The 24,099-nt window shown below is 42.4% G+C and overlaps 1 protein-coding gene across 2 annotated transcripts in view; it reads right to left on the bottom strand.

Annotated features, from left to right (window-relative positions):
- The window catches only part of thsd7ba (thrombospondin, type I, domain containing 7Ba), a 244,015-nt gene that overhangs the window by 102,737 nt on the left and 117,179 nt on the right, over window positions 1-24,099 (bottom strand). For both annotated transcript variants that reach the window (XM_015966811.3, XM_054747116.2), the window contains exons 8-10: window positions 21,530-21,730; window positions 6,375-6,566; window positions 4,509-4,728 (exon numbers count right to left, since the gene is read on the bottom strand). In XM_015966811.3, the coding sequence (XP_015822297.1) occupies window positions 4,509-4,728; window positions 6,375-6,566; window positions 21,530-21,730 (613 nt within the window). The remainder of the gene's footprint in view (window positions 1-4,508; window positions 4,729-6,374; window positions 6,567-21,529; window positions 21,731-24,099) is intronic.

Below are 24,099 nucleotides of genomic sequence, written 5' to 3'. Positions count from 1 at the left end.
TCCACAGACCAGTGGAAGTGGTGCTCCAGGCACATAAAAATGCAATTAAGAGCATAACATAAAGTAAATGATTACACTTACACTACAAATGCACCAAATTTTGCATTTAACTTATATTCTCTCTTGTTTATTATTTTATAAGTGCTAAAGTTTACATGGTTGACAAACCGTGTTCATTTTCTTCCGTTTTTACTGAATTTGTAATAAAATCAGGTTATTATGTTTGCGTTTCCCCTCAAAACCTGCTGTCTGATATGTGGTAATGAGAGCAAAGATGTGGAAGGAGCAGGCGGTTGCTCACAGCAGTAAAACTCCCTGCAAAAATTGTACTTTGCTCCACCTGTTCCAAAGAGCAGACTGGAAAACAAATCAGAACTGAAAGTTCATACCCACCTGAGATGAAACTCTAAGTAGGAGAAATAAATTTAACACTGTGTTGCTCTGAAGAAAAAATGATCCAAAATTGCTGCTTGGAGAGAAACAAGACATTATTCTTGCTAAAAGGCACAATTATTCATCTTTACCAACAATTTCTTGCTTGTGAAATAGAAAATAATTACGCTTTCTTCATGCTGATACAGATCTAGGATGATGTATCTGTAAGTCGTATGTTGGTCGTGTTTTATTTTAGGTTTAGGAGCTTTAAAGAGATGGGATTAATAGAGCCGTGTAAATCAAATAATTCATAAGCTTTGATGTTTTTATCAACCAGCAGGCAAAACTCCTCCCCCTCAACACCCAGACGTGCATGCACAGACTTCCAAATTCTCTTCCAGGCTGAGTGACTTCTCTTTTCTTGACAACCAGATCCAGGTCTCACTAGAGGCCCAGCATGAAGTCGCATCCCAGCGACTGCAGAAAGCCAGCATGGACAGGAATGAGATCAAAGTATGCCAAAGCATGAGAAGGCAGGGTGTAAAAAACCTTTTCCTTCCCAAGCCTTATCCCCTCTCTTCTCTCTCCCTTTTTTTCCCTTCTTTCTTTGCACTGATGTATGCCAGAGGGCATGGCAGCGCAACAAAGCAGCTGGGGGAATATTGTGGGATTTGCCCAAAAATGAGGATGTTAGACTTCCAATCAAGACTTTGGTTTTGGACTATGACAACAACGTGAGAAACCTAGATATTTTACATGTACTTGGACATATCTGAAGGAATGCAATTAAAACCAACCAAATGTATATAAATGTGAAGTGGTAAAAAATGGATAAAAACAGATTTAATAAAAGTGTGAAAAAAGAGAAGCAGAAGGAAACGAAGGCAGAAAATCAATCTAATATTTTCCTTCAGGAGCTGGATTGATACCAAGAAAACCCCACTAAGCTTTTTGTTGAGCCACAGCTCTACAGAGATTACTGCCCACCATGAAATGCTCAGATGTTTGCTGACTGAAGTGACCGTTTGCGAGCAGCACAGCAGCTTTATGGGGGGGGGGGGGTCTTGCTCTTCAGATGGGGACAATTCAGAAATACAGAGGAGATGTTTGCATTTGAGGGGGAAAATCAATAAAAGAGGCTGATTTATACAGAAGTGCATTGCCATCTGTGGAAGGGAAACAATATAGTAGCATAAGAGTGTCTCGTTATGTTGTATAAAACAAGAACTGTTCTTGTGATGATCGTTTTAGGGTTGTTCCACCAAAAAGGTGCTGCTTACTTATAAGTAAAAATCATCTTTTTTTTAACTGAATTAAGTAATATAGATATCAAAATATTTAATAGGCATTCACCATCTCAGACTCAGAGTATTTTATTTTTTGTTTTCTGAATTTTTTTAGTTTTAAAGAATAACAGGACTGAGTTTTTATCATAGAATTAATTCAATTCAATTCAATTCAAGTTTATTTATATAGCGCCAAATCACGACAAGAGTCGTCTCAAGGCACTTCACATAATAAACATTCCAATTCAGGTCAGTTCATTAAACCAATCAGAAATAATGTGTCCTATATAAGGAACCCAGCAAATTGCATCAAGTCACTGACTAGTGTCAGTGACTATACAGCAATCCTCATACTAAGCAAGCATAAAGCGACAGTGGAGAGGAAAACTCCCTTTTAACAGGAAGAAACCTCCAGAGAATCCTGGCTCAGTATAAGCAGCCATCCTCCACGACCCACTCACTCATTGAAACATTCCTGTTAATTGCATGAAGACACTGAGCAAAGTCTAGTAACTTATAAAACACGTGTTTTTGTTCAACTTTTCTTTTAGGAAGTGCAGCAGCAGCAATGTCACAACAGGGGGAAAACCACTGAACGACGATGTTTAACTCAAGAACTTACCCTCGCTAGCTCTCTTCTCTGTCTGCTCCGCTATGCTAGCTCTCTTTGTCTGCTCCGCTATGCTAGCTCTCTTCTCTGTCTGCTCCGCTATGCTAGCTCTCTTCTCTGTCTGCTCCGCTATGCTAGCTCTCTTTGTCTGCTCCGCTATGCTAGCTCTCTTCTCTGTCTGCTCCGCTATGCTAGCTCTCTTCTCTGTCTGCTCCGCTATGCTAGCTCTCTTCTTTGTCTGCTCTGCTGTACTATCTCTCTTCTCTGGCTGCTCTGCTGTGCTAGCTTTCTTCTCTGGTTGCTCTGCTATGCTAGCTCTCTTCTCTGTCTGCTCCGCTATGCTAGCTCTCTTCTCTGTCTGCTCCGCTATGCTAGCTCTCTTCTTTGTCTGCTCTGCTGTACTATCTCTCTTCTCTGGCTGCTCTGCTGTGCTAGCTTTCTTCTCTGGTTGCTCTGCTATGCTAGCGCTCTTAAATGGCTGCTCTGCTGCGCTAGCTCTCTTATCCGCCTGCTCTGATATGCAAGCTCTCTCCTCTGCCTGCTCCGTGTCAGGCGTGCTGGTGAGTGAGACGGAGGTGAGGATCCACACGCGGGTGAAGAAGGAGGCAGGCAGGCAGACAGACAGGAACATTAAAACAGGGATTTTAATCGGGAACACACTGACATAGAAACAATGATCCAACAAGAGACACAGAACTGAAGGGGTTTAAATACAAGAGGGCTGGGAGTTTGGGTGATTGGGAAACGAGAGGCAGGTGGGAGCAATTAACATGGACACAGGACTGAACAGAACGGGGAGACAGGACAGGGTGTGACTCTCCGCTGTGCTAGCTCTCACCTCTGCTTGTTCTATGTGAAAAAGCACAAAGGAAGTTAACCTTTACAACAAAAGTTCCACCTTAACTAAAAAGTTGAAGTACAGCCAATTTGCGTGGACAAGACAGCCAAGTGAGGGCATCTTGACAGAAGTGTGGAGGAAAATGCTCCTCTGGTAAACTATTGCTAGCATAAAGGCTGTCTTCTCCCTTTGTTTCCTCTGGGCAAGATTCAAACATCTCGCGAGACGTTGGCATTCAGAGCTAACTTGTTATTAGAAAATAATAATCATGTTGTTACGAGAAAGTTTCTTGTTAAAGCAAGACACTGCTCTTGTGTTTTGACGGCAATATGCTTCCATGCAGTCCTTATTTAATTGAACTTTAGTTTTTTTCTTCTGTGCAGAAAAAAACATATATGTTATTTTGATTGCCAGACCACACAAAAAACCCAGAATAACTCATTACTAACAGTCAACATTGTCTTCGATTAATGCCAAAAAACAGGTCTCTGCTCCAGGTGTTGTTTTCATTAAATGAACACTTTGCAGCTGTATGAATAGCTGAAAAGTGATTAAATTCACAGCACACTGTACAGGAGAAATCTGTTGGTGGCGCAGAAATGACAGCTTTCATTAAAGCTTTTGTGGTGGGAGACAGGACGAGCATGGGGGAGAAAAAACCCTCCATAATCCATTTTATGGCCCTGTCAATAATATGTTGAGGCAAAGAAGGGCAAACTTTTTGAATTATTTATAAATCTGTCTTTCTGGTTTATGCTTTAACATCATTAAAGTGACAGCACAAAAGCCCTTAGCAGTGTTTGATATTGTATTGCTGAAAGAGAAGGATAATGGGGGAAAGGAAGCCAGATTAATCACTGGTTCAAACATACATGGATGCACAGAAACAGGGAGAAAGAGAACTAAAGAATAAAAAAACCTCACAAAATGAATGTATAAAGAAAGATGTCAGTTTACTAAGCTCTAGGGATGTGGCTTCACAGTGTGTGTGGTCTTCTGAGTGATTTTGAATAGCACAACGATGTGCTAGACATCTTACGATAAGAGTTTTAGTGTGTGGACGTTTGATTTTCAGGGAGGTTTTTCTTTTTCTTTCATTATCCTTCCTTGCTTTGTCATAGGACTCATTCTGTTGCATCTAAAAGTAATCAATGCAACAAGTGAGAAAGGAAAAACTGTGTTTTTGAAAAAAAAAACATTCTAATTGAGTTCCAACACAAGTAGAAACCACCAATGTACTTAATTTAATCAAGAGCCAAGATGGATCTGGTGATGAGAAAACAATATACACCTGTGAGGGTTTGTAAACAGCTGCCCTTTGAAATCCTGCAGACGTAACTGTTCGTTAGCCAAGAGGATAAGGATTTGGTGAGCTGGATGTTGCGCTCAGAGAGCGTACCTTTTGTTCACCACAGGACCGACGTTCTGCTTCGTGCAGCTGACTTTACGACGCTGGACACCAACGGTACAGCCCGACGTCTCATTCCAGAAGCTTGTTGCGTTAACGTCAGCGAAACAGGGTCCCCACGTTGAGGCGTTCCAGTAAAATACAGAGCAAGGATGGTTGTTGCACACTCGCCACTCTTCCAGGGCTGGAGCTGCTGGACAAGCTTTGCCGTCTAGGTGGAAACACAAAAGGCAGAATTTTGATTTCTTAGTTATCTGTCTCAGTGAAAAGTCGGCATCTTTTTTCAACTTTCAGATAATTTCATTCACATTGTTGCATTAAGGCTAAATTATCACACAAAAAACTCCAAATCTATGCATTATTTGGCTTTGCCCTCAGCAAGGGGGGCACAAGGGGTCCAAGCTCGCTGTCAGGCTAGCACTGGTCCACCCTTGACTCCCCCTGGAACTGCCCCTGCAGAACAGCTACACCTTGCAGAAGAATGTGAATGTCTAAGGAAAATAAATGAGTAAAAACACTCGTGATTTGCTTTGCAACCCCCACCTCTCAGAGTTACCAACAAGCAGACATATAAACACTGAAGCAGCTCTTCTAGCAGCCACTCACAGCTCCTCTGCCAGCGAGCTGATATCTGACAACCTGGCTTAAGCTGCGAGATTCTTTCATCAGCTGCTATTGCTGATATGTGTTTAGTTACAGGGATTAATGGGCAGCAGATGACTGCCAAGGCTGTCTGAGTCGAAAGCACAGCGTGCCGACTGCACCGAGTAACACTCGCCTAAGGAAAAGTTCCTGATAATGGATGGTCAGCTCAAGCCTCAAATGTTTTCTGAGATGAAAAACGTCTTCATGAGTCTCTTAAATCTAGAAAACAGCCATAAGACTGCAGTGCTGGTGAAACGACTCTGGTAAAACCGCTCGTTCAGTCAATCTTTTCTTTATTTTTTTATGGTTTGCTGAGTCTTGTTCGTTATTTTTGTCTTTCAGCTCTTGAAATGTTTTTGATTTATATTGTGACACTCCACAAACGCCATTTTTCTTTATTATAATCTCTTAAAGTTTCTGCCTTCCTGTTATGAATCCCTCATTAGCACACCCCAGCTTACTTTGAGCCAGAAACGTTACATTGGACAGCACTGTGCCCTCTGCTGACCAGAAAGGTCACTCAACAGTTTTGTGGTTCAGGTAGAAACACTAGCGGGAGATTTCTACCTGCTTTGCATCAATAGTGGTTTACTGTGCTGCTAGCTAATATAAAGGCTAGGAGTTAGCTTTTTCTGTTTGCTGACCATCAATAAAAAGTACAGGAATTTTGCAGTTTTTGTTGGCATCATGGTGAAGCCTGGAATTAAAAGTGAGTGTCTTTGGAGGTAAAGCAAGGAGCTAAAACTAGAGTGAACATCAGCCTACAAAAGTTTGAGGGAGCTAAAGGAGGCTAAAAAAATCACGGACTGATGGTGACCTGGCTTTGTTGCTACTGGACTTGTAAGTAATGATATTTTTGGGTCAACAGTGTGGATCTTTTTACTTTGAAGCGTATTTAGCTTCAGTTCGCTTATGTTAGCGTTAGCTCGTTGTTAGCGCCTGCTACAACAGGCTGTGGCAGGGTTGTAATTCTGCATTCAACCAGTAGGGGGAGAAATGGAAAACTTAAATGTAATTTTAACCTCTTGCTTCAGTTTGAAATGAGGCCCACTGTTGCCCCTGTCACATATTTTACATGTAAATCAAAGTAACCAGGAATATAAGCTTTTTCAGCAAATCTCAAACAATTAAAGTGACTAAAAAACAAAGAAGCTCATTTTTGGCACCAAGCCAGAAAGGAGACAAACGCAATCTAAAGGATTTGTGGCTTACCGGTGCCTGGTATGGCCAAAATGGTGCGAGTGCGGCTCTGTTTGCCCTCAGCGGTCTTTGTGGCACAGCTGTGCGAGCAGGCCGACCAGAAGGACCAGGAGCCAACCACACAGTCTGCAGAGCAGGCCACCTCACAACTCTCCTCTGTGGGTGGAGGGTCATCCACACACTGGGCGCTGGCTACAACTTCTCCTAGAGGAAATCAGAAACGGAGATAGATCAGCTCACAAGCATGAACCATTTTTGGACCCCACTGATCAGAAAGACACAACAGATATTCATTTGACGTTCCTTATGTGAGAAACGTGTTGCACAAATGTATAACACATGCTTATATACTGAGGCCTACACACAGAATATAGAATATGTTATTTTTGTAAATGCAACACAAATTTTTTCCTTGGGTTTTCTGTCACAGAGAGCAAAAAAGTATGAGAGAAATTTTTGAAACAAGGATGCCACCCGCGTGTCAAAACAAAGCCAGCAGCCAGTTAGGTAGGGTTGCCGGATATACACCCGCACTCATTAACTTGGCTGAACTTGCCACTACTGTCATGACGTGTTGTTTAAAAATAGCAACTCTAGGGCATATTTGTTATCAGTTTGTTGGTTTTTTTTTTGTCTCCGAGCAAACACATCATATGTGAGGGAGGCCATAAATGCAGAAGCCTTGGTAACGCCTCATGAGATAGATGTGAAATACTCCCGGGGGGAGTTTGAAAAGCTTTGCCCATAAACCTAAAGTATTGCATATCTGCACCCATCAAAATAACAGGCTCGTGTGTGCAGCAGTCTACTTGAAGTAGTGGCGAAGCGCCAGAGGGTACTGCATACACAGATAGGAGTTTTATTGTAGTTTAAGAACGTGTAGATGCACTTGCATCAACAACGTGAAGCATATTAGCATAAAATCCGATCTTAAAACCATAGAAAACTGGATAAAATGTAAATATTTCCCCTGTAAGTAAAAGCCAGCTATAAAGACATTGGTCTTTTTATGGTTCCAGTCCTCAGTTCTGATATAGTCAAACAATTTATGGCTGTGTTTTGGTTTATTTCATATGGAAGATATGCAGCAAAGTTATGTTATGTAGTGAAGGAGCTGCAACATATAACACATCCACGACAGTGACATAGTTGCTGCGTGATGCAAATGAAGTGACGAAGGTCGGTAAGTTAGCACCGAGGGTTAAAACTAGAAAAATAGCTCTGGGAGTAGAGCCGTGCGTTTTTATAATCACACATTTAAATGTATAAATGCAGCTAACTAAGCAGAGACCTGGAGGCTGCAGCACTTGAATAAAAACTGCATTTAACATAATTGTTCTGAACTGACTGAGATTTTTCAGCTGCGTGGGAATTCATCACCATTCAGTTCACAGCGGCTCCCACCCAGGTAATTATTTCAGATGCTTCACGCAAAGTGAGCATATAATAAAACACATATATGCGCCATAGATTTCTGCAAGTTAACCTCCACATTTGCAAGGTTTGATTAAATGAGAAATGATAAAGTGAGCAACGAGATGCAGCGAGGATGAGGGGCAACGACTTTGGAAGTTTCAACTAAAGTTACTTCTGTAAATTGTCTTTTTCTGTGTTTATTCCTGTAATTGTCCTCAGTGGGGAGCTAATGTGGCTTTTCTGATGTCTGCTAGCCTTCATGTTACCAGAGAAAACCATTGTTATAAATACCAAGCTATTAAAAATCTGACAGTGATCATTTTCTCTGCAAAGTGTTCTGCACTTAGAGGTAAAGTAAGATAATCACAGCGTGTGAACCCATCTACCATTCTCAGCCATTCAGCATCGGCTCTAGTTGTTTGTAAGATATAAATGGGTCCACATTAGTGTGACGATTTATATCAACGTGCTACTTTGACTTGTTTAGAGAATGCGTCAAAGAACAGCTTGCAAATAAAGGGGTCGACGTGGAAAAAAAACTATCGTCTGCAGAGTCGATTTGTGCAGAAAATTTTAAGCTAAATGCAGAATTTTAGCAGCTCTTTTACAGATGAGTGAAAAGGAGCGAGTTAACAAGCAGTCTGCTAGAAAATCATAGAGGTCTGATGAATATATCTGCAAACAAAATGCCATAAAATGTTCTGGAAATGTTCCCCAAAGACAAGTGACTTGATAGCATGAAGCTAAAGTCGCTCTGTGCGTGTGTGTGTGTGTGTGTGTGCGTGCGTGCGTGCATGCGTGCGTGTGTGTGTGTGTGTGTGTGTGTGTGTGCGTGTGCATTTGAGGGTTGTGCAAATAGATGGCTGCCCCTGGGGTCCTTCTGCATTATTAATACAGGGATCTGTAGTTAGGGCTCTTACTCAGAAATAATATCACTGCCTACTGCATGCAATTTGAACATGACTTCTCCTCGGCTCGCCCACCAGCCAATTAATCTTCCTCATTGTTGTTATTCTGATAGATAAAAAAAAGAAAGGAAAACGCCCTCACCTTTGTGTTCAAGTTAATAATCGCATCGATTCAGCCGAGCAGCTTTTATGGCGAAGCTGGGCGAGGGTGGGGGAATGGGAGGGCAAGAAGTTAGGAGATAATTTGGAGAAACCCTCTGCCAGCTTTCACGCGGGCTTTGACAAGGGTCACCAATTATTGCCTTTGCAGCCTCGACTTGTCAAACGTGTTCTAGAGTTTTATTGTCATTGACGGTCATCCGTCCGATTTGGCAGCGGATTTCCTGGGTTTGTCATCATACTGGTGAGCAGTTAGGCAGAGAGATAGCATGTGGGAGGAATACCACAGTAGCTGTTGGGTTCACAAATGTCTGAGTCTGTAGGTTTTAGGTTAGCCATCGTATGTACAAGAAGCCTGGAATCAGCCGTGTCAGCCATCCATCATAAATGCACCTGGCGTGTTTCAGTCAGCCGGGCCGGCGCTCGGTGGCACCGACTCGGTGAGCAGAGGAAGCTGCTGGAGCTGTCAAAACAACTTTGCTTAAGCCTGGGGCAAAAAGACAGGAAGTGAGCCATATCAGCACCTCGAAGGACTAGCTTAGGACCAAAAAAGCAACACTTAGTATCGTAAATTCAGACTTGATGCTTTACATGAATTAGATCAAGTCCACAGCAGATTCGTAAATCCCCTCCAAGATCTTAAAAATGAACTTGTGCTGCAAACACAGAAGATTTGTGGGTTGGAAAACTGCAGAGGAAGTTTGTATCAAATAGTCTTTAAAAACATGATGAAAATATGGTTCAAAACTAAAATGAATGCAGAAACAAAGCTTAGTATGAAAAAAACTATTAAATCTTCTTTTTATTCGTTGTTCCTGTTATTTATGTTCTTACTTAAACATTTTTATCCTTTGACACATCTGCAAATTGCCATCAAGGCAAAACACACCATGTGTATTGACTGTGACATCACACTGATTCATAACTCAGATTATTTTACATCTTTATTATTATTATTATTATTATTAGTAGTAGTAGTAGTAGTAGTAGTAGTGGTAGCAGTAGTAGTAGTAGTAGTAGTGGTAGTAGTACTGGTAGCAGTAGTAGCAGCAGTAGTAGTAGTAGTGGTAGCAGTCGCAGCAGCAGCAGTAGTAGTAGTAGTGGTAGCAGTAGCAGCAGTAGTAGTAGTAGTAGTAGTGGTAGCAGTAGCAGCAGTAGTAGTAGTAGTAGTAGTAGTGGTAGCAGTAGCAGTAGTAGTAGTAGTAGCAGTAGCAGTAGCAGTAGTGGTAGCGGTAGTAGTAGCAGTAGTATGTAGTAGTAGTAGTGGTAGTGGTAGTAGTAGCAGAAGTAGTAGTAGTAGTAGTAGCAGTAGCAGTAGTAGCAGTAGTAGTAGCAGTAGTATGTAGTAGTAGTAGTGGTAGTGGTAGTAGTAGCAGAAGTAGTAGTAGTAGCAGTAGTCGTAGTAGTAGCAGTAGTGGTAGCGGTAGTAGTAGCAGTAGTATGTAGTAGTGGTAGTGGTAGTAGTAGCAGTAGTATGTAGTAGTGGTAGTGGTAGTAGTAGCAGTAGTAGTAGTAGTAGTAGTAGTAGTAACTCTGTTTTATTTGGTGTGAGCAAGGGCTCAACAGCCAGGTTGGAAATGGTGCAGAATGCTGCTGCCAGATTTTTAGAGGGCAGGCGCAAGTATGATCCCATTACCCCGTCCTGGCTGCGCTTCATTGGCTGCCCGTTGATGTAAGGATTCATTTTAAGATACTTTTGCTGGTTTTTAAAACGTTAAATTGTTTGGCCCCTCCTTACTTGGTGTCATTGCTTCAACCGCACACCCCTGCACGGTCACTCCGCTCGGCGAACCTCATGCTCCTCTCGGTCCCAAGATCGAGCCTAGAGACGCATGGTGATAGGGCCTTTGCTGTGGCAGGTCCTAAGCTCTGGAATGAGCTTCCTCTCACCTCTGTGGCAGTTTTTAAGGCAAGGCTAAAAACCTACTTTTATGATCTGTCTTTTAATCTTTCTAACTATTGTTTTACTTAAAGTGATCCGTGTATTCACTGTGTTTTTTGTCTGTATCATGTGATCCAATGTTTTTATTTTCTGGACCTAATGTTTAATGTTTTTTCTTGGTCTGTGTAGCGCATTGGTGGCATGTTTTTGCCTGTAAGGCGCGATTTATTAATAGAGTTGAGTTGAATTGAGTAGTAGTAGTAGTATTAGCAGTGGTAGTGGTAGTGGTAGTAGTAGTAGTAGTAGTAGTAGTAGTAGCAGCAGCAGCAGCAGCAGCAGCAGCAGCAGCAGCAGCAGCAGTAGTAGTAGCAGTAGCAGTAGTGGTAGTAGTAGCAGCAGCAGTAGTGGTAGTAGTAGCAGCAGCAGTAGTGGTAGTAGTAGCAGCAGCAGTAGTGGTAGTAGTAGTAGTAGTAGCAGTAGTGGTAGTAGTAGCAGCAGCAGTAGTGGTAGTAGTAGTAGCAGCAGCAGTAGTGGTAGTAGTAGTAGTAGTAGCAGTATTGGTAGTAGTAGCAGCAGCAGTAGTGGTAGTAGTAGTAGTAGCAGTAGTAGTGGTAGAAGTAGCAGTAGCAATAGTGGTAGTGGTACAGTGGTACTACTAGTAGTGGTAGTGGTAGTGCTAGTAGTAGCAGCAGTTGTAGTAGTAGTAGCAGTAGCAGCAGTAGTAGTCGTAGTAGCAGTAGCAGTTGTATTAGTAGTAGTAGCAGTAGTGGTAGTGGTAGTAGTAGCAGTAGTAACAGTAGCAGTAGTGGTAGTGGTAGCAGTAGCAGTAGAAGTAACAGTAGCAGTAGTAGTAGTAGTAGCAGTAGTAGTAGTGGTAGCGGTAGCAGCAGTAGTAGTCGTAGTAGCAGTAGCAGTTGTATTAGTAGTAGTAGCAGTAGTGGTAGTGGTAGCAGTAGCAGTAGAAGTAACAGTAGCAGTAGTAGTAGTAGTAGCAGTAGTAGTAGTGGTAGCAGTAGCAGCAGTAGTAGTCGTAGTAGCAGTAGCAGTTGTATTAGTAGTAGTAGCAGTAGTGGTAGTGGTAGTAGTAGCAGTAGTAACAGTAGCAGTAGTGGTAGTGGTAGCAGTAGCAGTTGAAGTAACAGTAGCAGTAGCAGTAGTAGTAGCAGTAGTAGTAGTGGTAGCGGTAGCAGTAGAAGTAACAGTAGCAGTAGTGGTAGTGGTAGCAGTAGCAGTAGAAGTAACAGTAGCAGTAGTAGTAGTAGTAGTGGTAGTGGTAGCAGTAGTAGTTGTAGCGGTAGTGGTAGTGGTAGTAGTAGTAGTAGTAGTAGTAGCAGCAGAAGTAGTAGTAGTAGTAGCAGTAGTAGAGGTGGAAGTAGTAGCAGTAGTAGTAGCAGTAGTAGTGGTGGTAGTAGTAGCAGTAGTAGTGGTGGTAGTAGTAGTGGTAGTAGTGGTAGTAGTAGTAGTAGTAGTAGTAGTAGTAGTAGTGTTAGCCCTGAGTGGAGTTTCAGTGACTTCTGTGTTTTTGTTCAACAAGGGTGACACATAAATTCACATCTTTCATCTAGTTTACACAACGCACGCTGGGATGATGCCTCAACTGGCCTCAAGTCAAATATGAAATAAGTATTAAATAAAATATTTGCACTGGTAGGTGAGAACCCACAGAATGACAAGCAAAATTATATACATGAAAGGAAGAGTTTTCTAGGTTTTTTTATGCCAGCATCTCATTGTGCATCTGTCACAGACAGTAGCAGTTGTTGTCTAGTCGACCAGAAAACGGATGAATAAAATCCATGCAAAGAACCAGCAGATTTATGTTTTCACTAGAAGATATTCCAACATGTCCTGGGAAAACCTGTGTGCCTCTCAATGCTATTTCAACCTGATTAGTAATAAAAAATACTGTATAAATACAGAAAACTGACAATAGGCCGATTTCCAGGACACTTCAGGAACAAACCAAGTACTTGAACTGGGCGGGACTAGTGGGCACTCATGCTGATTGGTTGTAAGTCAGTTGGAAATTATATAATTTGTAAAATTTTTAGAGTTGCTGGTGAAGTGGAATAGAAAGAAAAGAAATTAAGCAGCGTTCACGTTGCATTAAAATCATTATTTGTAAATTCCCAATGCTGAAAACTATGGCAGAATCCCTCCCACGCAATAAATAATGGCACTTTGCTCCTACAGAGCTGTACAAAAAAAACCACACATCTTCTGATCACTGAACGTCGTTTTTCACGTCCTACAGTCGCTCTTCCCAATGGATGACGTACTTTGATGTTATTAATGTCTGTGGACGCCTTTTGACGCTGATCAGTGACATCACTCACTGCTGAAATGGTTGCAGTGAGCTGACTCCTGAGTCTTGGAATATACTTGTTTTTTACCCTTGCGTTGATGCAGACGGCATCTCTGTTCACATGCTTGGCTTCTGCGCTACATGTAGTACTGGAGTGTTCCACTAGGGGGCACAGTAGAGAACTCAGACTGAATAGAGAGCCGGGTTTGTGGGTTAAACCAAAACAAACTCAGGGTCCTCGAGAAGACCTTGGCTCCTCTGCTGTTCCATCACGGGGGAGGGGGATGTCCAGGAGAGGGAGGACCCAACCTTACCTGGATGTCCTATGTTTTATATATTCTGGAAGCTGTGCAAATGCAGGGATGGGAGTAGAAATTCTGCTGGGGTGGGGCTGCGTTGGTTCCCTCGGACTCTGCGGAGCTCTGCGATGCTGCCGCTTAAGGCCTTGGCGAGATGGGCTGGGGTCTCCATGCCCTGGGTGGCATTTTGGCAACAGAGGTGCCTGTTAGGGTCAGTGGGGGAACTGGCTCCCTGGAGGGCTTAGTCCAACCAGTCATTCCTCTCCGTCCCCACACATTTTTCTCCTCCTGCTCCCTCACGCCATCAAACAAACATGCACATATAGGACCTTGGGGGGTGGACAAGTCAGGGGGTGTGGGTAGGGACCCCATGTCCGCATTGCTGCGGCAGCCTGCCCCCCAATTTTATTTGCACATTAAACACTTCCACCAACAACATTCCACGCAAACACACACTTAGGACCTTGGGAGTGAGCACATTCAACGGCATTTGGCAAGGGTATCTTTCAGCCTCATCCCAAGTGCCGGTGCCCACTTCCAATTTTAAACTGCACTTAGACACATAGGGCTGTGGGGGAAGAGGGGTGGTGTGGTGGCATCAACTGGCGTCGGCCAGACGATGTCTGCACTGCCTGCTCACCACAGCCACGAATACACCTCATCAACACGCACCAACACTGTAGTGGAGCAGGCGGAGGGAGACTAGAGGTCTCAGCACACCTCTTTTGTCGCTTGGCTTTCCAGGGCTGGAGGCTAGGAGGGGGATCTGGGCTCTGGGGTGGTGGGTTGCTTTGCTCAGCGTTGGGCGCGGGGGGGGGGGGTGCTGCTCATCAGCACCCCAGCAAAAAGGGTCGAACTCTGGGACCCAGTGAAGGTTGTACCCTTGTGCAGCATTACCAGGACCAGAGTGAATAAGGTGTGTATGGGGAGCATGAGTGGGTACTGGAGTGCATTTTTGTATGTCTTAGATTGTATGTGTATGTGTGAGCATGAGGGAGGGAGTGTGTGACTGTGTTTGTGTTTGACTGTATATGTCAGGTGGGACCTTAGACTCCTCCCCTCTCCTGGGAATTCTTTTGCTGCTATACACCTATGCCTCCCCTCCTCCTGCCACACTAGGTGTGGAGTGTGGTGCCTTGGTCTGCCTGGGTGTTCGCGGCTCCCGGGTCAGGGGGTTTAAGATTTTTGGCGTCTGCCTGATTAATCCCAGTGGCTGCCTGGTGGGATCTGAGTCCCTGGGCTCTGTTGGGTCCCCGGCGGGGCTTGTCGCCCCTGGGTCCCGAGTAGCTGGGTTCCGGGCTCGGCCGGCTTGGGGGTGGGAGGCTGCGGGCGGGCCTGTGGGCTTGCTGCTGATATCCCCCAGGACTCTGCCAGCTGCTGTTTGTTGCCCCCTGGGGCAATCCTCTGCGCCTCTCCAGGGGGGCAGGGGCTTTTCTGGTCGCAGTCTCCCTGGGGTCCCTGCGCTCAAGGGCAGCTCCTGGATCCCTGAGACTTGGAGCTCCTTCCATCTCCTACGTATTTTTGGGGGCAGATCTGTGGCCCCTCACACTCTCTAATGGACGCTCCTATAGAGAAACCTTACATATACAAGCGCTGGTACACTCACATGCTCACATTGTGCTCTCATAAGTATGGACTTAGCACGTTCAACACATGTGTTAAGCTGTGATTGGCATTTAATACACTGTCATTTATTATCGTGATTGTTCAGTAAAACAATGTTGATTTTATATTTCCTCATCAGGTTGATGCAGTGATAGTTTGCTCCTGTTGTATTGTGTGTCCCTTTTCTTTTCTTTTTTTCTTCTCTCCTTCTGCAGGTCTAGAAGCAGACTCTTGTTCATCATTGATTGTGTATTTTTGTGGACAGTAATTAACTCTAGGGGGCGCTGTGACCAATTACATAAAAATCCCATTGAGGTCCTCTTAGGGAGTCAAATGTGGTTTTGTGGTAGTTTGGCACCAATCAGAGGTTGTGTGTGCTTTCTAGAGCCAAAGAGCTGAAAGGGGGCGGAGTTAAAGGGATTTGAACCAACAACCACATCAATGTGTTTGGTGCAGTCACGTGATGACACAAGCCAAGTATAATGCCATTCTGACCTTGTCTTTAGAAGTTGATAAAGTTTGAACCCATCTAGGGGGCGCTGTGACCATTTACAACTAAATCCCATAGAGGTCATCAAAGATGATTTTCTGTTAACTTGGCATCAATCAAATGTTGCATGGGTCATCTAGAGCCAAAAGGCTGTAAGTGGGCAGAGTTAAAGTGATTTGAAAGAGTGAGCACATACATGTGTTTATTGCAGTTGTGTGATGACTCCCACCATGTTTGATATAGTTTGGAGCTTTTTTGCAGAAGTTACAAAAGTTTTATTGTATCTAGGGGGCACGGTCCCAAATTTAGGAAATATTCCATGAAGCAGTTTGTATGTTGACAACAATCATTTGTGTGCAGTTTGATGTGAATTGCATCATGCATGTGTTATTCAGGGCCTAATATCTGTCAGGTGGCGGAGGTAAAGCGATATCAACCAATGACCAAAGGATTGTGTTGGGTGCCTTTGTGTGAGTACATATAGCAAGTTTGGTGAAGTTGTGACCTCGTCTGTACGAGTTATTACAGTTTTAAAGTTATATAGGGGGCGCTGTGGTGATATTATACAACGTTCACCAACCGTTTTGCCTCATTGGCTAAAGGGCATGATTGTTGATTGCCATGTTCAGTCTCGTGCAGATCGGAGGCTGTTTGCGGAAGTTACAGTCAAACGTAAGGTCACGGGGTCATGCCAGAATTTGCCATGGCATCAAAGCCCCTTCCTTTCTGGAAAGCTATCAGAACTGAATGGTCATTACAGCATCATGAAGACAGTGTATGACCTTAGTGTCATGTTGACTAAATTAGAGGGGACAAATATGGGCATTTCACCATAAAATAATTGACTTCCTGGTGTCAGGGGCCGGGGCTTAGGTGATGTCAGCTGTCCACATTGTCATTGTCTTGAGATGTGGTCAGTGATTACACAGATAAAGTTTTATATGGATCTGATCATGCATATGGTAGTTATTACTCAAGTAATGTAATGGCAAAAGGTAAAAATTTGAGGCTTAGCCACACCCACACCTTTCAACTTTAGAAAAATCTGATGGTTGAATTTCCCCCCCATGTCTTAAGAGTATAAAGCAGAAGTTCGAAGATGATTGATGAAAAGGGCGATGGGGCATCACTCTCCAAACTATGTGTACGAAAATCACTAAATTGAGTACTTAGACCAAAATGGCTGACCTCCTGTGCAACTTTGCGCTTGGCTCCCAGAGACTGTTTTGTACGTGCTGAGAAACTACATTAGTGTACCAAATTTCGTAATCCTCAGTCAAAGCATGGCTTGGGGCTGACAGTTTTAATGGTTCTAGGGACGCTATTTCAGAAAATAGGCCACGCTCACAAACCTAACATGTCCAATTTTATTGGTGGTCAGACTAGGATCACTCACCAGAAGTTTTGTGGCAATATCTTTAGAAATGACGAAACGGGAGGCAAACGTATGGCCACAGCGGTACGCCTGACTTTGCCGTGCCGCCACAGCCCCACCCTTTTTTGAAAACTCCCTTAAACTGACGCCAAGAAACACCCACTTGTCTTGAGTTACCAGCTACAAATTTGTGGTGATTAAGAGAAATGGGGCGATTTGGGACCTATCACAGGAAAAGTTGACCTTTTTGGTCCTGAGGGGGCGGGGCTTGTGTGATGTCATCATCCGACCATTCAGTTTAGTTTGTAGATGGATGTCGAATGACCACAGAATTCTTTGTAACTCTACTCTATTAGAGTATGAAGTTATAGCCATTTATATTTTATATATATGCGAAAACTCCGTTTAATTTTTTCTATTTGATCGCCCATCCCTTCTGAGCAATTTCCCACAACTTTCGAGACGATCGTGCGAAAATTGATAGAGTAAATCAATCAGAAGCGGACCCTAGTAATGGCCAAAATGGGTTCAAAATCACCATTTCAAACCAAAATGGCCAACTTCCTGTTTGATGTTGACCATGGTTGCAAGAGACTTTTCTGTGCGGACTGTTGAGTACTACAAGTGTACAAAATTTCATAACTGTACGATAAACCAAGCTTTATGGAGGGTGTATTTTTCACATTCTAGGGGACGCTGTGGAGTTAGTTTTCTTGCGATTTTTTTGGGACCTTTAAAATACAAAATTTTACACCACGCCTGAAATGTGTGCAAAAATTCCCGAGTTTTCAGGTATGTTAAGGCCTCCAAAAAGCCTATTTACTTTGCAGAAGAAAAATAAACAGAGCAGATACAATAGGCCTTCACAGCGCTTTCGCTGCTCGGACCTAAAAAAGTTTTAAGTATCATGCATGACATTAAAAGCAGAAGCTGTGATGCTCCACCCGAGAGTAAATCTTTAAGGCTTGTCACCAGCATTCAGACATCAATTCTGTTTGCTTCACAGCCAGACAGGACAGGGAAAAAAAAAAATATATATATATATATATATATATATATATATATATATATATATATATATATATATATATATATATATATACATATAATTATTTTAAAAACATGGCATCAAAAGAATAAATTAGTAACTGGTCAATTTTGAGATCACGGGAGAAAAAGACAGCAGCAATATCGTAGATGGAATTAAAGACCTCTAAAGCAGAGACGGAGTGACAAATGCGAGTGTGCCTTGCTCGTTTTTTCAAATCTGCCTACCGGTTATTCATATATAGCAGCGTGCAAAGGTAACTCCGACTACCGGTTATTCATATATAGCAGTGTGCAAAGGTTAATTTCAGCTGAGAGGACCAAGCCAACATTCCTCTTGGTCACTTTCCTCTCCGGAACTCCTGTAGCGGAAACGCGGCTGTTGAGGTAAAACCGATTGCTTGCGTGACCGTGTCCTATCTTTTAAATCACCATCAGCTTAATTTTAGCAGAAGGTGTTTTTGCTCCTCACGTTCCCGAAACAACTTGATCTTTTTTTTTTAGTCCTCTGAGGTTGAACTGCTTCACGCCAAGAAATTGCAAGAATGCTCCTTCTGTCTGGAGGATAAAGGAGAGAAACATTTTCAGCTCTCTTAGGCACTTCTCACTTCACTAAGGAACCACTTACCTGATGGAAAGGCAGCCACACAGAGGTGGCGTTTGCAGATTTTGTGCTTTTGTAATCAACATACTTTGGGGAGAACATCTCATGTACGTGAACAAGGTTGTCACAAAAGACCCGTGGCAACAGGTGACCTTTCCACCAATCCACCCAGGCTTGTTCACAAATGATCAACAACATTTTACACAAACCAATGAATGTAAGAATGTGTTCACTACCATCCAGCCGCTTTGACCATCTTTATTACTGCCACTCAGTTTCAGTATTTACCTGGAAAGGTCATCATAAATGGGATGATTTCTCTAACCCTGATGAGCAAATTAGACTCAAAACAGGTTTGCAAAGCTAGCATCAATGAGGATGGGTGAAAGCAAAAGTGAAATCTCGTTATGTTTGATTTTTATTCTGTGTTTAACGGGTTGCAGCATCCTATTTTAAAATATCTGATCAGCTGCCATTGTTTTATTTATTTATTTATTTTTTACATTTTTATCCCAAAGACGTTTAGTTTCTTTCATGTACACGGTGTGTTCTCTCACAAGTGAACATTAATAATAATAATAATAAAAGATATCTTGTAAGAATTGCTGTCCCATGTGTCTGATTCTCATGTAACACAGCTTTGTGTCGTGTTTTTTTAATCACCATCTCCAACGGAACATTCTTATTAGCACCGAAAACAAACCTATGCTCCTCGATTATTAGAGTTCAGCAGAGGGACTTCTTTGGGAGAAACAGGTGGCTGAGAAAACAAGGAAATGATCAACCAACCAGACAATATCCTCACTAGAATTATTCATTATGCCTTCGGGCCAATTTTACAAGCTGCACATGATGCAAAATAATTGCTATTCCAACTCTTATTCCTTTTAGCGTTGGTCAGCTCAGCACAAAAATACTCATCTTAGCTTCAAATTGTGTGTTCATCATATTTTTATTTATCCTAGACTTTACCTTATGTTTTTGGTTCATGTTCCTTCCTCAGAGCCCACGGATCTTCGCTTCGTCAGGTAATTTTATTACATTTTCAACACTTTACCAGTCTAAGTTTCATCCTCCCACACTATTTATCAAAAACTCAGCATGATGGTTTGCAAGGCAGATTCTTATTTTAACATTAAACTTAAAACGTTTCTGTTTGACTGAGAAAAGTTTGCAACAATGCCTGAGAACTATCCCATAATTATTAGAAACTTCACTTTTTATGAATTTTAATGTCAAAAATGTCAACGTTCCTGATTTATTTGTACGTTTGGTTTTATTAGCAAATGCATAGTTTAGGATGAAAAAGGCCCAGGTTTGAACCAGAATTAAATCTCTTTTTTTGTTTGTTTTTACTTTTCCTTTCCTTACAGCAACGCCTCTAAAGCTTCAGTTAATGAAGATACTTGGAAGGGTGCCTGGTTATGTTTTCATGATTACATGACGAGCCGTTGCAAATGAAAAGGAATTGTGTCTTTAAAAAATCGCAGTTTTTATGGCAGCAAATGAGATTTCTATGAACAATCAGCCTAGAGGTTTGCTCAAAATGTATTCTCATCATGTCGGCTTCAACAGATCCTTTCTATTTCTGTTCTCAGAAAGCATTTTAAAGGTGTAGAACACTGAAATTACATATTTTAATGATTATTTCTGATTGGTCACTGAGTTATTCCTGCAGGCTGAACATGAAAATAGTCTACTACACCTGTCTCCTGCATTAGCTCCTAACAGAAAATAATGATGAAACGCTAGGATTTGAATCCAAAAGAGTTCAAATGAAGGCAACTGGACTTCTTTGGTTTCTTGAAGACTTTCGCTTCTAATCGGAGGAGCTTTGTAAATTCTGACAGGAATATGGAGTCAAGCTTATAAATTGTAGCTGCCTACTGTTTAACGAGCAGAAACTACTTTGAGTACCCCTCCTCTCTACCCCCTGGTGAACCTCTATTGAGAAGGAGTTGTTGTGTTGAATAGAAGCATCTCCTCGGATGAGAAGCAAAACGTCTTCAAGAAACCAAAGAAGTTCATTTGCCTTCATTTGAACCCGTTTGGATTCAAATCCTACATCTTCACCAACTATTTTCTATTAGAAGCTCATACAGGGAGAGCGTTAAAAAAAGCAAATGTGTTTATTTCCACATGAATACTGGGTTTAATTGTTTGTATTCCATCAGTGCACCCGTTGTTTTCTTAGACTGCTGCTTAATTTGTGGAAACTGTTTACCTTTAAACCAATTACACCTTGTCCTTGACACCACTAGGACAATGATGAACGCCCAGCCCAATAGTTGGTTCAACTGGCCGATCTAAAGAAGGAACGCCGACACATAATCCATCAATCTTTCCCCTCCACCTTCTCGAAGCTCTCACTGTTCCCTTGCCTTGTCAGAACTCATTAGATGCTCGTGTCAGTTAATGAATTTGGACTTTCATCTGGATTTGTGATAAACATACACATGATGCATTGTGACAGAGTAATAAAACATGGACAAAAACGGCTCCAATTAGGCCTTATAATCAATGGAGATGAGCAATTAATGCCCAGCAGGAAGCAGGGATTGTGACTTTTAATCAGGCCGGTGTTTTCTGTGCCCATAAATTTGACAATGCTTCGTAATGAATAATGCATGCTCCGTTAATGGTGATGTTCCTTTCACCCAACCTGATGATGTAGCTGAGAACAACAGCTCGCATTACGCTCGACGGTGCAGGCATCCCATTATAATTGAAGGTATTATATCTCTGGATGATAAAATAAATGACTCCTGCTACCTTGATGAATTTTACAGTAGCTTGTGGCTGTTTTTAGCGCCATTTTAGAGAATCGAGTTGGCACGGATTTCAAGCGAGTACTTATACTATTCAATTTTAAAAGTGTACTACACAAATATGAAAGTTATGAATGGCGTGATGACTCATCTCAGTGAAATAAAACACTGCGCGTAGCTTTAGAAAGCTTTAAATGAGGCTTTTAGACCAAACCCAAAGCAAAAACATCAGCTGAGAGCAGAACACAATAAACTCACAGGGAGACATTTCGGATCTGTTGTAGTTCATTTATGTGACCGGGGCTTTACCTTCAGTGTTGACACAGGTTATGTTGTGGACTGCAGTTCCAGAACCACAGGAGCCATTGATGGGGATGCATCTTCCCTCCTGCTGGACCTGCCACAGGTAGCAGGCAGGATCCTCACAGGGGATGAACTCCATCAGGTGAGGGCAAGTCTCCAGAGTCCCGCTGGACTCCCACAACACCTCTCTCCTCCTTTGTCTGAAACCTGGCAAAAAGCAGGCGGGGAAGACAAAGATGTCAGAGGAATGACAACCGCATAGAGTAAACACAGATTGTGCATAAACTCTTCTAAGTTTGTTATGATATGCTTAAATAATCGTGTTTCTTTTGAACTGCGTGTCCACCGTTATGTTTGCAAAGAAGAAACAAAACAGAAGCATGTTTATTTTTTCTCCTTGAGTTCAGCATCTTTACGTTTGTTACAGTTCCTCCTTCTGGTTCACTAAATCCACTGAATCCATAAAACCATTGTTCAGCTAACTTCCTTACCTCGTTTTCCTTTTTCTTTTATTTACTTTTGGGGATGGAAGTCAAGTTAGCAGAGCATGAGATATTGTGTTATGATGGCAAACGTGCTCCATCAATTTATCATGCTTCAGTGTCAGGAGCAGGAGATCAGCGATGTGTTAAATGATTACAGGAGTCCCTGTTTCTAACCAACAAAGACTCAAAGACAGGGAGAGAGCTGGCCAGATATGTACGTAGGTAGATGTGTAGATACATGGATAGATAGATGGATAGATGGATGGATGGATGGATGGATGGATAGATGGATAGATGGATAGATGGATGGATGGATAGATGGATAGATGGATAGATGGATGGATGGATAGATAGATAGATAGATAGATAGATAGATAGATAGATAGATAGATAGATAGATAGATAGATAGATAGATAGATAGATAGATAGATAGATAGATAGATAGATAGATAGATAGATAGATAGATAGATAGATAGATAGATGGATCGATAGACAGACAGACAGACAGACAGACAGATACAGTATAGTCTCATTTTGGTGCTTTTATTTTGAAATAAAAAATCATGTTAATAATTAGCTAAAATGTGCTTCAGTAAAGACTGTTTTCACTGAGATGCAGCAACAGAAGCCTTTCCAGGGTGAGGTGGGGAGATAGTGGGAGTAACACCATAACAGAGGGGGGTAGGTGAGATAGTGGAGACGTGTGAGTGAGTTGGGTCAAGCTGCAATAATTGTGCCGTTTTTGAAATGACATCTGTCTTTTACAGTTACGGAGACTCACTTGTTTTTATCCATTTAATTTTTATAATTTTTTTTTAGATTGCTGAGCTACATTTATTTGTGTTTTTGGCTGAACTGCTCCAATTATCCTGACCTTTTAAGAAAACACACAAAATAAGCCCAAAAGCAGTTTATTTATTTTATTTTTTTTAGGGGGTGTTGTGTTTAACATGATAATTATTTTTTAAATGATTGTCAAAGTCAAAGTCGTTTTTATTGTCATTTCTACCACATGTGCAGGACATACAGAGAAACGAAATTGAGTTTCAGTGCACACAATTCAGAGATTAGACATACATGGGTAAGACACATGACAAGAATTGGTGACTGCGGTCATTCGCAACATGAGTCGCGCTACCTTAATAGATAGATGAAAAGGGTGTTACATGAGGATAATTGGGGGTAAGGTAAAAAAAGGCATAGCAGAGTTAGACCCAGCGGGGAATAACTCTATTATAAAAAAAAAAACTCCTCAACATAGAAGCACAAACAGCACAGATACAAAACATCAGAGTCCGATAGGGAGGCGGGGTTGGGCGGGATCCTGAAGCCTCCAACGGGAGATGCTGGTACGGCGCTCAGCCAGCTGCAGTCCAACAGGTGGGAGGGAGAGATAAGGAACAGAGAGCACATTGAGTTTCCCGCAGGTCGCTGACCTCAGCAGAAGTCACAATCTGAAGGCAGGGTGGGAAAGTCGGGACACAGCATCTGTCAGCATTCCTGCTTTCGTGGGGGTGTGTTGAGCAGCCTTGAGAGACTGCCTTGGCGTCAGATAAAGGATAAACCTGGCTTTGTTTGGGGCAGGCAGAGATAATTTTCCTTTCTGCCTTGGAGTCTATAAGTGGTCATTCAAGTCCACCAGTGAGCCAATTTTACGTTCTAAACATCCCCACATCGTCCGGCGACCCTCTCCGAGATGACATCCATATTGCGTACTAACACAGGCAATGCCGCAAGGACATTATCCAGCTTACGGTTCACCTCGAGTAACGTCCCAGTCTGTGAGGTCACGGCACGGGCGGCACATTCCATGGGCGCGGGTCGCACTCCAATCGCTCCCGTCTTCCCAAATTTCCAGAAAACCAGATATCCTCCCACTCCAATCAGAAGAAATCCAGTGATCATCAGGCCGAACATCCACAAATCTTCCACATGGACAACTGAGAGAGGCACACGATTCGCCAGACCTCCCAAGAATCGAGTGCATATCCCGCTGCGAATGTCCCCTCGGGACAGGTGGGAGCCCCCTTCTCCGTTCTCATCCTAGAAAAAATTTTATCAATTGCGTTGAATGACCAGTTAATTAGGT

Source organism: Nothobranchius furzeri, chromosome 14, assembly GCF_043380555.1.
Source record: "Nothobranchius furzeri strain GRZ-AD chromosome 14, NfurGRZ-RIMD1, whole genome shotgun sequence".
Classification (NCBI taxonomy): Eukaryota; Metazoa; Chordata; class Actinopteri; order Cyprinodontiformes; family Nothobranchiidae; genus Nothobranchius; species Nothobranchius furzeri.
The sequence above is the reverse complement of the archived record's forward strand: the minus strand, read 5'-3'. Positions and strand labels throughout refer to the sequence as shown.